This window comes from Zonotrichia leucophrys, chromosome 1A (genome assembly GCF_028769735.1).
Source record: "Zonotrichia leucophrys gambelii isolate GWCS_2022_RI chromosome 1A, RI_Zleu_2.0, whole genome shotgun sequence".
NCBI classification, from domain to species: Eukaryota; Metazoa; Chordata; class Aves; order Passeriformes; family Passerellidae; genus Zonotrichia; species Zonotrichia leucophrys.
In genome coordinates, this window is record NC_088170.1 from 60183106 (window position 1) to 60198084 (window position 14979).

The following is a 14979-nucleotide window of genomic DNA, read 5'->3' on the forward strand; positions in this document are numbered from 1 at the left end:
TTCCAAGCTTTAACTTAGTATTTTTAGGAGAATTTTTAGAGTTTTCACTTGGAGTAGTTTCACAATCAGTTTATCATATTCTGTATGAATCATAAAATTATTTAGGATGAAAAAGACCTATAAGACCTTTTTAAGAGGCCAGGTGTTAACCCAGTCCTGCCAAATCCATCACTAAACCATATCTTCAAATTCCACATCTTTTAAATGCCTCCAGGGATGGTGACTCAGCATTTCCCTGGGGAGCTTATTCCAGTGCTTGAGAAATTTTTTGGTGAAGAAATGTTTTTAATATCTAATGTAAACCTCTCTTGACACAACTTCAGGCCACTTTCTCTTGTCTTATCACTTGTTACCTGGGAGAGTGGTAGCATAAAGAAGCCTGGAAAAGGCAGAAGAATGGTTCTCTTTAATCAGGGATGTAGATGGAAACAGCATCCCAATGTCTTGAACTGGAGTGGTGGAATACTAAGCTGCTTATATCAGTGGAAGAAACATCCTTTTGCATGTTAGGCATTTTAATAAAGTGTCACAGATTTGTGGGTGTCTGCAGCTTCAGAAAGTGGCTTTAGGGTTATTCCTTGCTCATTGCTGTAGTTGTACAAGCTTCTGATGCCTTGTGCCAGTGCAGATGTAGCTGAGGACTGAGCTGAAGCAAATTCAGCAGAAATGAATGTTTTGTGGTATTTTATCACAAAATCACCAGCTGTCTCTGCAAAAAAACCCCCAAAAAAACCAACAAAAAAAAAAACCAACGAAAAAAACCCAAGGAAAAAAAATCCCTGCAGCAAATGTATGACTAAGGATTTGAGGAATGGGGGAATATTACTGGACTGTTCTTTTCAGTGTGTCGGTGATGGCTTGCTGTAGCATTAGCTAAGACATTTTGTAAAATCCTACTTTTAGCCATAAATCTGTTTGCTGGGAGGAAACAGATGACTGGGATGATGGGAACAGTGTTTGGTTCTGCATTTCTGGAAAGATCTGGTTACATTAGTTGAGTGTCTCAGAAGGGCACAGTGCTGTTCCATGGTTTATTTTCAGGAACTGCTGTGAATTCTCCTCTGCACTGCCATAACTGCTAGGAATGTTAATGGTCTGTTTGGGTGAGGACCATAGCTAAGCAGTATTTCATTAACTGTTTTCCTTGCAAAGTTTTACTTTTCTTGCTTTGGATGCAGAATGTCTAGAGGTGTCATAGAGGAGCCTTACTTGGTGTGTGCAGTAATCCCTCTGCTCTTTCCTCCATCCTGAGCTCTTCATATTTCATCTCATAATGCCAGCATCCTTCAGCCTGTTAAATAGGAAATCAGAAGCTTAAAGTGGACATGATCCTCATCAATCTCATGCCTGAGTATTTATTTTGGTGATCTAACACAACAGATCAGATTGTTGAAAACTTTAAAACAAGATGTGTTTCTGTTCAAATTTCACAGTAGATTTCTCATGAGAGGTGAATGCTACAGCTGTTAAAGTCTGAAGGGAGCACAAGATGTGCTAGCACAGCAAAAATGAAGGAGTGATGATCATTGTTTCACTTTTTGTACAAACTCTTTATGGGCCTTGTGTTCACTAATTTGCTCTAGTTAATGTGCTCACAAAGAGGCAGTACTGGAGAGGATGAGCAGCAGAGGAAATGTTTAGAGTTAAATTACTTGTAACTCAGTTCTGCCTGTTGCAAGAGAAAAGGTAGAAATTCAGCTAGACTTGAGTAATCCAGGTAAGAATCCTTATTGACTAGTCACTGAGCATAATATACATTGATAACTTTTTAGAGTTACTGGTTTGGAGTGTTATCTTCTTGAAAGGCAATAAATAGTTACTCCAGTTTATCTTCAGGCATTAAAATACAAATTGTCATGGATGTTTAATAAGATCTGTCTTTGAGTTTGTAGTAATTCACTTCATAATAATCTTAAATACACTGGAGACTGAAGGACTAAAATAAGTCTTTCTTTTTGTCTCAGAAAGGATAAGCATAGAGTTTACAGGTGCTCATGGAATGTGGATTTTGCACAGTAGAGGACTTGGTATAACTTGTGTTGTCATATTCTACTTGTAGGTAAAAAGAACATACTCTCATGGTACGTATAGAGCTGGCCCAATGAGACAGATCAGCCTGGTTGGAGCAGTTGATGAGGAAGTGGGGGATTACTTCCCTGAATTCCTTGATATGTTGGAAGAATCACCCTTCTTAAAAGTAAGAGCAGAAGGGAATGGGCTGGGAGAAGGGGGACACCGTGCTCTGTAGTGCTGCTATAATAATAAAGTGAGAGTATGTGATACTTGTTTAGATAATTGAGTGTTCTAATAAATGCTTTCATTGTGAGAGATAAAGGCTACTTTTAGTAAGTTTTTTAAAGTAACTCACTTGAAAATTGTGCCTTGTATTTCCATTAGTGTACACTGCCATGGGGAACCCTTTCTAGTTTAAAATTAGAGAGTCGTAAGGACAGTGATGATGGTCCCATAATGTGGGTACGGCCAGGAGAGCAGATGATCCCTGTGGCTGACATGCCAAAGTCACCTTTCAAAAGGAAGAGGTAAGCTGAATTATTTTACTTGGTAAATGTCTGGTTAGTAGTGGTTTCTTTACAAATTCATTTTATCCCCAACCTTTTACTGTTTGATATATTTTAATATAAATTAGTGTAAATGTCCATCTCCAAACCAATTTTGTTGTTTTGTAATGTAAGAATCTGGAACTTTTGTTTTCATTTTTACTGTCTGGCCAAGTAAGGTACTGGTCCTTTTTGGAGCTTTAGTAGAAATTTGAGGTGAAAACTTCAGGAAAATGTGTACACACATGCAATTACTGATACATGCCATGAGACTGCAATTGATACCCCTGCTGTCACATGTGAGTAGATGGTTGTGACCTCTGGGGACAAAGGCTTTTCTCTCACCTCAAAGGTAACAACTCCAACATTAAATGAAATCTTTAGGCTTTGCTGTGGCATTGGGTGTAAGGACCAGCTGAAGAGTAGGGACAGCCTCTGCAGAACTTGAGTGTTGTGTGTCATAAGGAATTGTCATGGGAGTTCTTTTCAAAATGGGAACACAGAAAGGGAGTGTGTGAGATGTGGGAGCAGGGGCAGGTGCCTCAGAAGGAGTATAGAGACATTGTCCAACCATGAAGGGATGCAGCTGAAGCCAAACACCACCTGGGGCTGAATTTGGCAAGGGATGTGAAGGGCAGCAGGGACTTCCACAGCATGTGGATAGTAGAAGAAAGACTAGGAAAATGGAAGGTATTGCTGAATGCTGCAAAGAGCCTGGGGACAAAGGACACAGAAAAGGCTGAGATAGTGGCTTTCTTTGCCCTTGTCTTTTCTAGTGAGATTTACTTTCAGGAAATGCTCTGTGTCCGTGCTCTGTCACAGAGACAGTAAGAGCATCTGGAGCAGGGGCTACTTGCCTTCAGTGGAGGAAAATCAGATTAAGAAACTTCCTAGACATGCAGATTAGACAGACACAAGCCTGTGGGACCTACTGGGATGGGTCACATCCCACAAGGGCAGTGGGAACTGGCCAGTATCACTTCAAGGCCACTGTCTGTGAAAGGTTATGGCAATTGGCAAAAGTTCCTGAGGACTGGAGGAAAGCAAATGCAACCCCAATCATTTAGAAGGGTAAGAAGCAAAACCTGGGGAACTGCAGGCCAGTCAGTGTCACCTTCATCCTGGGAAGTTGCCATTTCAAGCACGAGCAGCACAGCAGATGGAGGGACAGGGTTCTTCTATCTGCTCATCCCTGGTGAGACACATCTGCAGTATCTGCCCAGTCCTGGGCTCACCGGGCTAAGGCAGACACGGCCATACTGGAGTATGTCTGGTGACCTGGGAGAACTGGGATTTACTCTTGAGAAAAATGCTCAGTGGGATCATATCAATGTGTTTAGGCACTTCACAGAAAGTTGTAAAAAGAACTTATTTCAACAGTGCCAAGTGACATGGACACAAACTAAATTATAAAAAAAATCCATTTAAAATAAGGAAAAGTTTAATTTTTTTTGTAGTTGACCAGTCTTACTGGCTATGATGGGAATTATCTAATTCATGGAAATTTCTATATCACTGTTACTGTTTTTCTTATGCAGAACTACCAATGAAATCAAAAACTTGCAGTACCTACCTCGAACCAGTGAACCCCGTGAGATGCTCTTTGAGGACCGGACGCGAGCCCATGCGGATCACATAGGACAAGGCTTTGAGCGACAGACCACGGCTGCTGTGGGGGTGTTGAAGGCTGTGCACTGTGGGGAGTGGTAGGTGTAGATTCACCTAGGTGACTGGAAAATGTTTGCCTGAATTGCCATTTGTAATTGGAAGGGAGTGTGGAATAGGTTAATGTAGGATTAAAGATCCAGTGAAGACTTTGTAGGTGCTGGCTGAGCATCAGGTGTTTATCTGCTCTCTTTAATTGCATGTGGCTTTGCTATGTGGTTGAAACCAGAAAGGTTCCTGGCAGTGACAGTTCAATTGCTGTAATTGAGTTGCTGTCACTGAGGTCCTGTTAGATGTAAAAACACCTCTCACTTCATTTTGCTTCAAGTGGTGCATAGAGACTGAGCTGCTACTGCAGCAGAGGTGCACATGGAGAGACCTTCTGGTAGTTCTTTGTGTTGTCTGGAGATGAGCAGAATTCTTTTGCTTCTGTTTTACAAGTCATGGTTGTTACAACCTTGATTTATTTATGTAAGCTCACCTAGGAAAAATCCTGTTGGAAGTTGGGTGATATTTTTGGTGTTTGTCCTTAGAATTGCTGTGTGAGATTCAGGAAATGAAATGTGCCTCGTTTGAAGCTTGTTTACATGTGAACTAAAAAAAAGCCCATAACCATATGGGATTCCTGGTCCACATTGAAGAGGCATTTTTCAACATCTTCAGACTATGAAGAATGACCTTAGTTTTGAAGAATGACCTTAGTTTTGCAGGTTACCTTTGCATATGTAAACACTGTAAATACCTTTTCTTTATGTCTGTCTAGAAATTAGAAAAGTGAATTCCCTGTGGATAAAATGATGTGAATTTGTGTTGCAGTGAATGAGTTCATTGACAGAAACAGAAAGTAGAATAATTGTCATTGGGGAAGAAGTGGATTGTTCAGATGATAATGTGTTTGTCTCTTGGGCTCTGAGGTTTTCAGTTTCCTTCCTCTTCAGTTGATGACAGTGGGAGCCTTCAGCTTCCTGCTTGCTCTGACTGTGCTGTGGTGAACTAAGACTGAGCAGCAGTAGCAGGGCAAGAGCTGAGCTAACTGTGTAGATCTGAGTGTTTTAAATTCCACTTTGCACACTTGAGAGAGGGACTTGCAAAGGAAGTAAAGAAACCAAACAAAACCCCACTCCCTGAACTTGGATGTTTGTGGAGATTAAGAAGTTGAATTGACAGTAATTTAAGTGTCTGAGAACTTCCCATTCTCATCCTATTGCTTTATAGCATACATGAAAGTCCTTCAGTTTGAGGAATAAAAAAGAAGTATCAGCATTTCATTTCAGTGTAAAGACTGAATATATATTTTAATTCAGAATAAAAAATTTGTAACTGATATATGGAGAGGAATAAAATATGCAACACAAGCAACACAATAAAAGTTATGTATTTCAGGCTTGATTTGGCCTAAATTGTAATTCCTGCTTTCCCTTTCCACTTTTATGTAATTTTGAAAAGCCACTTGAACTTACATGAGGAGAACTAATCAGGGCTTATGAAAATGAAAGATCATGGATTAATGTAGCACATTGAAATTATTTCAGGTATTAGTTTTGCTGTAATTTGCAATCTGTGGGTGGATTTATTTTAAAGGAAACAACATGAATGACAAGTTTTGAAAAATCTAGTATTGATTTTTGTTCAGTTGTTTCTTTTTTTAATCTGTTTGAGTAGTTGAACAAATCTGAAAAGTTGAAGAGATTCTGGGGTGATTAAGGCACCATGGCAGTAAAAATGCACCTTTCAGTGATGAGATAATGTACATAAAAATAATGCTTTCTGTGAGGAGAAAATGAAACAATTCCTCAGCTGCCTGAACTAAATCCATAAAAATGGATTGAGTGGGCAAAAAAAAGCTTTATAAGTTGCTGTAGATTTAAAGAAAGTAGGATTTATTTCCTAGTTGATAGGGATGAATGTTAATGCTAGGTGGGATAAATGTTGTCTTTAAGAACAGACAGGAACAGAACTGTTGAAAGGCAAAAAGCAGGTTATGGTGTTACAGGACAGACATTGAAACTAAGCATTTTATTTTGGAGAAGAAAAAAATATTTGTCCTTTCCTAAGTGTGACAGGATCTTGATTTGAGGTATTTTTAATGTATTATGATCTTATTTGTACTGCTTTGACTATTTACAATTTACAGAACTCTGACTATTGCTAGCAAACATTTTAAGGATTGAACTATAATCTGATAAATGCAGGTTTGATCATGCTGATTACTTAATGCCATTTTCATTGGTGATACCAAGTGAGCTTTAGAACTTATGAAGTGCCAGTGAAATTTTAATTATGGAAATGTATAAAATTTTTACGTGGGAAATTTGGGTGGGTGTACCTGTTTTTACAGGGACAGCAAAAGGCACTTTTTGGTATTGTTGTTGGCAAAATGAAACCTGTGCTTCAGCAAGCAGCTTTCAGGTTTGTGTTCTAGAGACTGAAGTTGTGCTTCTCTGTATGATCATAGGAATTCTTTATATATTGCCAGTCTTTATGCATTAGGCCAGGAATATTAATGGTGAAACCTCTAGTTTTGAATCTGTTTGGAAAAGTCACAGCAAAAGGAATCCAATCCTTTTGAAGAATGAGGTTAAGGTGAAAAAATACTGCCAAAATCAGTTCTAGCAGTTCTCTAGTAGAGGCTTAAATAGATTTTTCTGAAGTTATCTTATGGTTTGTTTTCATTTCATGTCTTTTTGGACATTAACTATGTCTGTGCTATAGTTCTGCTTGGGGGGAGATACATGATACCTAAAATAAAGGTTTTGCAAAATATCATCTCAAATTTGTGTTAAAGATAAAATCTGCAAATGCAGAATTTAAAATTATCTGATAGTATTTTTTTCTCAGTTGCTTGCAATAGGAATGTTGTGTTCTGTGGCAAAACTGCAGTACAGAGCTGGTGATCCCTCATCCTCTTGGACAGATCCATATGGACTGAGAGTAGGAATGACAATGCATAAACCAGAACAGACACTGCTGGGAGAACACATCAGTTTGGATTGAAGTTCTCTAAGTGTGCAAAATGATTTTAAGTCTTAACTTCATTTACTAATATTGGGGACTCCAAGTGCAAATTCATATTTTAAAAATAAATGCCTGCATTATAAAAGGTAGATGAATGTAGTTAATATTTTTAATACCACTGGTTAGAAATATTTCTCAAGCTTTTTGCTTTCAGTATTTAAATCAGGAGTATATGGATCAAAATAAAGAGACACATCTTAATCTTTAATAAGTAAAATATGTGGTCTGAAAATCTCCCTAGCATACTGTCAGTAGTTGATCTGGGATTTTTTTTTCTCCTGAAAATAGCCTCAGACTGGTTATTTTTTTGCTTTATTGAGGCCACGACCTAAATAAAATAAACATGTCTCCTATGTTTAAAAAGCCTGAATGAACTGAGCATCATTGCCTGCTTCCGAGAACAGTAATAACAGGACACATATATACATATTTATATAAAAATAGATGCTCTTCTTGCTTTTGAAAAAGGGCTCTTGAACATCTATTGGATTCTGAAATATTTCAGAAGATGTTTCAGCTCTGCTGCATCAGCTGCTCCCCAGGCTCCCTGTGTGTGACTTGTACCTCATGTCTGGAGGGTGGAGGCAGGTGAGGATGCACTGCAGGGAGGCAGCACCAGCCCTGCTGCAGGAGGGCAGCGCTGGCTTCTGGTCCCTGCTCCCGTGGGCAGGGCCTGGCTGTGCCCACTGAGGAGCTGCTGCCTTCCCTGCTGCATTCCTGTCAGCCCAGGGGGTACAGAGGGGGAAGGACAGAAATCCTCACCAGGTTCTCTCTGCCTGAGAAACTGTCCTTGCAAAACTGCTCCAAGGTGAGCTTTATCCTTTATAAATGTAATCTTCTATAATCACGTTAAATTTAAAAAGTCTTTCTAAAATGCAAACATCCCTCTAAAGTGAGTATGTGGAACTTTTATTTTTTACATGTTTTCAGTGAGGAACAGAGTTTGGCCTTTAGATCAGGAATTTATAAGGATTGTAGATGCTTTTGCCTTTTGTGAGCTGATTGTAGTTGTTGTCTCCAGAGGAGCTATATTAATGGTGTGTATTTCTTTGGGAGAGATGCTTTGGAACTAGAGATGTTTCTCCTAACAGTTGGAATATGGAGACAAAGCCATATTCAGACTTTGCTCTTGTGTAGCTCTCTCTGGTGAGCATAATTAGGATGTATTTTTAAGGGATGTTTTGTGGAGGATGCCATTGGCTGATTACTGGCATTGTGGCAGCTTAATATAGGTTCAGCTTTTACTCCCAACTCTGGGCAAGGTGTTGGAGGCTGAGGTGCTGAGCAGGGGCTGCCACAGGGCTCCCAGTCAGACTGCTCTGATGGGTGCTGGTGCTGACAGAGTAAGCCCAGTCTATCTGGCACAGCTGTCCTTCATCATCTAGGCAACCAAGAGGCCAGTTAAAAATAGAAATGGAAAATAATGTGTTTTGTTGGCCTTTTATTGCTGCCTTTACTTCCACTTATAAAGAAATTTTAGTTAATTTGGTTAACCAGTTTAATGAGGTTGTGTTTTAGAATTAACTGTTCTGATCAACTTTTTTTTATTGTTGATTATGGTAGAGTTGTTGCATTTTCTTAAGTTAAAAATTTGCTTTATCCTTTCTTGCAGACTTTTTGTTATTTTCTGCAGCATGGTAGTTTCAGCCTCTGACTGTGCACTTGTTACTCTTCTGTAGGTGTGAGCAGCCTCGTATAACCAAAGATGTAATTTGTTTTCATGCTGAGGACTTCTTGGAGGTAGTTCAGCGAATGCAGTTAGATTTGCATGAGCCTCCACTCTCACAGGTAAGCACACTGAAAACTGATGAGGTTCACCACACTGAGGTCAGTGGCCTCTGAGTGCTGTCAGAGTTTTCACCTTTGCCCACCTTTTCCCTGCAGTGTGTCCAGTGGGTGGATGATGCAAAGCTTAATCAGCTGCGAAGGGAAGGCATTCGCTATGCCAGAATCCAGTTATTCGATAATGACATTTATTTCATCCCGAGGAATGTCGTGCACCAGTTCAAAACAGTTTCAGCTGTGTGTAGTTTGGCTTGGCACATCCGGCTCAAGCTCTATCATTCAGAGGAAGAACTCTCTCAAAACACAAATCCTGTTGAAGCAGGGACCTCTGCAGACCCCAAGTCTTCGGTTGTTGGACTTCAGACTGACAGAGTGTGTACGGTGAGCAAAGATACCTCTGAAGACACCAAATTTCCAGATGCTCTGCAGACCAAGTACCTGCAGCAGGAGTTTGTGCCCGTAAAACATGAACCTCTTGCATCCCTCAGAGTAAAAGAAGAGCCCATGAATGTTGATGTTGCTGAAAAGACAGTGATGCCTAATGACGTCGGGGGACAGAATGTTCAGCCTAGGCTGGGTCACGCTGAGTTGACATCACTAAAGTTGGAAATGGATTCTAAATTTGAAACCGGCAACAAGGACTTACAAGGCAAGTTGTGCTCTGGAGGTCACGTACATCCAGATGATACAAGACAGCCTAGCTCATCATATCCAAAATTGCATGGACAAAGAGAGGATGATTTTTTGTGCTAAATTTGTATATATGGTTTTAAATTCCTTTTTAAACTTAATGATGTAATAATGTAAAGATCATAAATTGTGAGGCAAGTTTGTGACTTGTCTTCGCATCTGTTACAGAAAATAGTTATGTAGCTTTGTAACATTCCTCAGTGCCTGTCCATAACTGTGAAGTATCAAAGCACTTAGGGCCAGATGCACTGTAAACACTGCAGGTTTAACATAAAGAAGTCTTTAAATAATTTTGAGTTGTAGGTTTTAGAGTAGAGCTGACATTTAACATATATATTTTTTGTAAGATGAGCCAGAATTCTTTTTGACAATTCCAGGCTTTTCCATAGAGCTTATTTATACCAATTTTTTCATTTTAAATGTGTCAGCACTGTAGTGTAAATATCTTTTTTAAGAATCTTTTTAGTGTGATTTATACTGAAATGTGAGCCGCTTAATAAAGGTTCATAATAACAGATTGGTTTTATTTTTGGGTCTGCAAAAAATAATTCAGTTCAACTGCCTCTCTTAGTGGTTATGTTTCTACCTGCCACTAATGCATAGGATGCCCTTATGCCTTGAGGGTGAGGAGCTGTAGCAAACTGAGGTAGAGCTGAGGCATCTCTGTAAATGCAGATTAGTCAGAAGGCAGAATCAGCCCTCCCTTCACGCAGTTCCTTATTTCAGGCACTCCCCAAACTCCTGCTATCAGATACTCATGAGGAACAGGGAGTCAGACTGGCTGTTTGGAGGGCACTTGGACACACAGTGGGCACCAGGAGTGCTGCCAGTGCCTGCCTGCATCTCTCGAGATGAGCAGGTGCAAGGGAGCAAACTCTCTCCTGGGCTTTGCCTCTTGGCCCAGCTCAGGGCACACTTCAGACAGTTCCACTTCCCATTAAAAAGAAACAAAACAAAAACCAACCAAAAAATCAACAAACCCACAAAACAAGCCAAAAAAGCAATCACTCCCTCAAATCTGTTATCTGACTGCAATTAAAAGAATATTTAAGTCATTACTTACCAAGCTAAAATTTCCTCAACTTTGGCAGTGACCTGTAATTCACAGAGACATACTGGATTTGAATTGTCCCTGTGCTGACAGTGCCAGGCAGTAAAGAGGCTGTGTTGCCAATATGTGTAGTGGGAAGGCTCCTCATGAGTCACAGTTTGGAAGCAAGAGGTGTTTCATTAAGAAAATAACAGCAGTGTCCAAGTTAACTGTTCTTTCCCTATCTATGGAACACTTGGATTCTTTTAGGTTGTGTTCTGAGGGAAAAGAATTTCAAGGCTAGCTAGCATCTGATCATTAACCTATTTATTCTGTGTATTGTACTGCTGTGTAGTTCCAACACAGCCAAATGATCTGTGTCTCTTGGGTAGCTGCACACAGCAGTGAACTGCCCTACAGCCTGTCCTTCAGCTCAATATGTAAAATTTCACATCCAAGGCCTATTATTTCCAAAGCCCTCTGTATCTCTGATTTTTGTTAGGAATTTTCTGTATAACATTTTTGGAAGTTGTACATCCTTAAGTACCCAGATTATAAACTTTGATGCAATTAGTGGTCACTTTGGCTTCATTTGTAGCAATAGAAAAATGTGATTTTCAGGCAATGTCCAGTTCAACTACCTGAGGTCCTTCTGTTGTAAATGCTTTTTTCCTTATAGGTTGTTTAAAATTTAAAATACTACTGCATACTCACAGGTGGCACTAAAATCAGTTATTTATTAGATAAGTGCCCTGATTGGTTTAATACAAAATATGTCTGTCAAGAAATTATTAATTAAATCAATATTTGAATTGCTAAAAGTTACTCCTACACAGCCATAAATATGTATTAGAGAAGCAATAGAAATGTGAGTCTCTTGGATGTGGCTAATACGTCCTTAAGTCTTACTACTGTGTTCTTTAATGCTGGCTAAGAGATTAATACCAGTTTTCCAGCCTCAGGGATCTTTCTTTCCCCTTTGCTGTGAGCAAATGATCCATGTGTGATGTGGTATTTTATTGCTCTAGCAGATTCTGATCTGAAAAAATTGATTTGTTCATGTAAGAATGTGGGCCTTCCTTATAGCAGGAATGGGGTCTCAGCTCCCTTTATTGTTTTCTGGATTTTCTGGAAATAATGCTTCCACCTGTAATCTCTGGCCTCATGAACATCCAAGCACAGTTACTTGGCCATTCCTGTGCTCTGTGCTGCCCATGGGAGAGCAGCAGCACCAAGCACTCAGCTCTGCAGCTGGGATAGGTGAGGGCTCCAGCTTTAGCCAAACAGCCTTCCCAGATACTGCTTTTTAAAAGAAAACCCACACTAAACAAACTCCCAAAACTATTTAGTTGACTCAGAGTAACGAATCTTACCAGTGTGCTGGTCATGCACTGACCTTTCATTTGGGTTCATTCAAGTCATTTTTGGTGACCTGTCAGATTTTAGTGAAGTGTGGACACACATCCCCCAGGACAGCTGCCAGCTTTCTGCAGCACAGGCCTTGTTCACACAGAAATAATGAATCTTTGAAAATGATGAGCAAACTTTGTTTCCTTTTGGAGACCTGCTCAGTGGTCTTGGCTGATATGGTCTTGAACTTCTGCTCAGCTATCTTAGTCCTGAGATTTTGCTTCTGAAGTGCCCACATATTCAACCCATTTTGTTCTTACCACTTTCAGAATTTTAAGAGATGTTTTAAAGTGGCAGCTTTTTTGCAGTTTTTAAATATTTTGGTTTTTTGAGACAGACTAGGTTCTCACTTCAGGCAGAATTCCTTGCAGACAGAATTTGAACCATATTGGGATTTTCAATGGCTACCAGACCTCCCTTTGCATTTACACATGTCTGCTGTCTGGCTGCATTAATGTTCAGTTACTTGCTTTTTAAAGAAAAGATTTAAAAGAAGTGTCCTCTCCCTGTGGTATGTTCATTTTAATGAGGTTGTCCTTTGAGAGGGGAGCACTTTTTCTGAGAATGTCACCTCCCAAATTGTTCATTAATTTGACAAAGGCCTTGCTTCAGTCCTGTGCTGTAGCCTTTATTCCTGCTGCATACAACTTCATCTTCAGACTTTTGCTTCAGCAGTAAATCTTTCATGTGTTCTGCTGTACTGCAGTTAGTCCTTGCTTATTGCATTTCCCCCTTCTCTGGATATATCACCCTTTCTTTTGGTGATATAGGAATCTCTGTAATTTTGGCTGAAATCTCCAGTGTTTTAGTTGTCTCTCTTGGCCCTTGTTCTTGTGCAGGTTGGAGAGAGCTGCCCGAGGCCATTGGTGCTGTTCCTATCTCCCTGCACGTGCAGTGGTGTTCCAGTTAAAAACATGATGTGCAGAAAATTAGATGTTTTCCTAGGTCCTGGTACATATTTTTTGGGTAGCAAAGAATTGCATTGTTACAGTTGCTAAAAAAGCTTTCAAGGGGGGTAGCTACCTTTTTTTTTTTGTCTTTTCATATTACTGGATCTTTTGCGTTTCACTGGCAACTGACTTCATGTGTTACATACAAGTGTTACTCAGTGTTGTGTCACTCCCAGCCCTCCAAATGCCTGAAAATTGACTCTGAAAGAATTTTCATTACAGGTACTGCTGGCATGCAGATTTTCCCTTCCTTGTTACTATAGTGAATATTTCAATACTACTTTAACTGAAATATTAACTCTATCTAGTATTAGAAATAAAGTATTATTTTAGAGGGTGATGATTTAATTCTTCATCTGTGAAAGAATTCCTTGGTGATAAATAAAGTTGATTTTTAAGTGGATATACATGTGCACAGTAAATAAGTTGGAATTGCAAAAGATGTAGGAAATGGAAATCTGAAATGGTAGAATGCTGTGAAAGCAATCCAAACATCACAGATTTGGAAAATTGAGTAAGTCTTCCAAGAAACACAAGACTGGTATTCATTTATCAAAATGACTGTTTTCTAATATCTGCATGTGAATAAGATGTTGAATTGACCAAAATAAATCCATGATTTTTCCTTGTTCATTGGCAGAATGAACTGTTGTGAGATAGCACACTGCCACGTGTCCCTGCTAGGCTGAAAGCTGTACTGATTCTGATCAAGAGATCAAAGAACTCCTCAAGCTTCTCAAGTGTCATTTTATTTATTTTCTTGTAGTGGTCAGGTGTGTAGAGAGCCTTGTGTTTAGGCAGCACAGTGCCTGTACCTTAGCAGGATGTATCCAAGCTGGAAATGGAAAAGACAAATTTTCACTGCTTTGTGCTTTGCTGTGAATGACTGTCAAGAATGTTTGGTTTGATTATGAGTCACTGTGTTCAGCTGATATTTTATTACTTTCTTAAACAGATGAAATGCACTTTAAAATTGTATAGAACTTACTGATATTTTGTGCAGATCCCACTGAATTTGCAGCACATGTGGGAATATTTGGGGAACTGATTCCCATCAGTCACTCATTTCATTTTTCTTAAAAATGCAAGTTATTTTGTGTTCTGTTCAGAAGCAGTGATTAACTTCACAATATTTAGGTTGCTGTTTCTGTTAGAATCATCAGGGATACTGACATTGCAAATTTAGTGTATTATATTCTAACCACTGTTTTTCTCTGTGCTTTGATGCTGATATGATCTCTGCTTTGAAGCCGTGCTGTACTTGAGTGCCAGCTAAACATTGATCTTCTCTTGTTCTGGTCATGCTGATAGATGAGCCTACTGATGAGGGCGTTAGTCCTGAATAGTCCTTTAATATTTGGTGTACAGTTACCTGATACAAACATTGATTAAAACAGCAGTTTAAACTTCTATTTTTATCAAGTTTGATTTTTCAATAGCTATTTTGATACTATGATTTCTCATTGAATTTGCCATCCACTGGAACGATGGTGCCATGTTGGGTGCAGCTCAGGCCTGTGCTTTTTGTGGGAGCTTTTTCAGCTGCTTCTGTTGAGACAAAGTGGGGCAGTGAGCAGAGAAAGCTGGTCCTGGTGTCTGGAGATGAAAATCTTGAGAATTAGACCTGTGTGTGGGAGACTGTGTAACATAAGTCAAGGCTGCTAAATCTTTATTCTTAGAATGCAAGAGTAACACCCAGGTACTTGCCAGTATGAGCTGAAGCAACTGAGGGTTTTAATTAATCACAGAAATGGAATTTTTAGACTAAAAAACATCTTTAAGCGGTGATTTTTTCATGAACTTCAGAAGGAACACTGAGATAAAAATTAAGGTGGATGAACTAAGCTCACATTCTCATTGCTTTCCTTTTTCTTGC

The 14979-nt window shown here is 39.4% G+C and overlaps 1 protein-coding gene across 3 annotated transcripts in view; it reads left to right on the top strand.

Annotated features, from left to right (window-relative positions):
• RSBN1L (round spermatid basic protein 1 like) overlaps positions 1-14515 on the top strand; it is a 46631-nt gene extending 32116 nt beyond the window's left edge. For 2 of the 3 annotated variants that reach the window (XM_064702919.1, XM_064702922.1), the window contains 5 exons: positions 2060-2197; positions 2398-2540; positions 4097-4264; positions 8918-9026; positions 9123-14515. In XM_064702919.1, coding sequence (XP_064558989.1) covers positions 2060-2197; positions 2398-2540; positions 4097-4264; positions 8918-9026; positions 9123-9776 — 1212 coding nt within the window. In that variant the 3' untranslated portion in view covers positions 9777-14515. The remainder of the gene's footprint in view (positions 1-2059; positions 2198-2397; positions 2541-4096; positions 4265-8917; positions 9027-9122) is intronic. The other variant, XM_064702923.1, reaches the window with a different exon arrangement.
• The last annotated feature ends 464 nt before the right edge of the window (positions 14516-14979 follow it).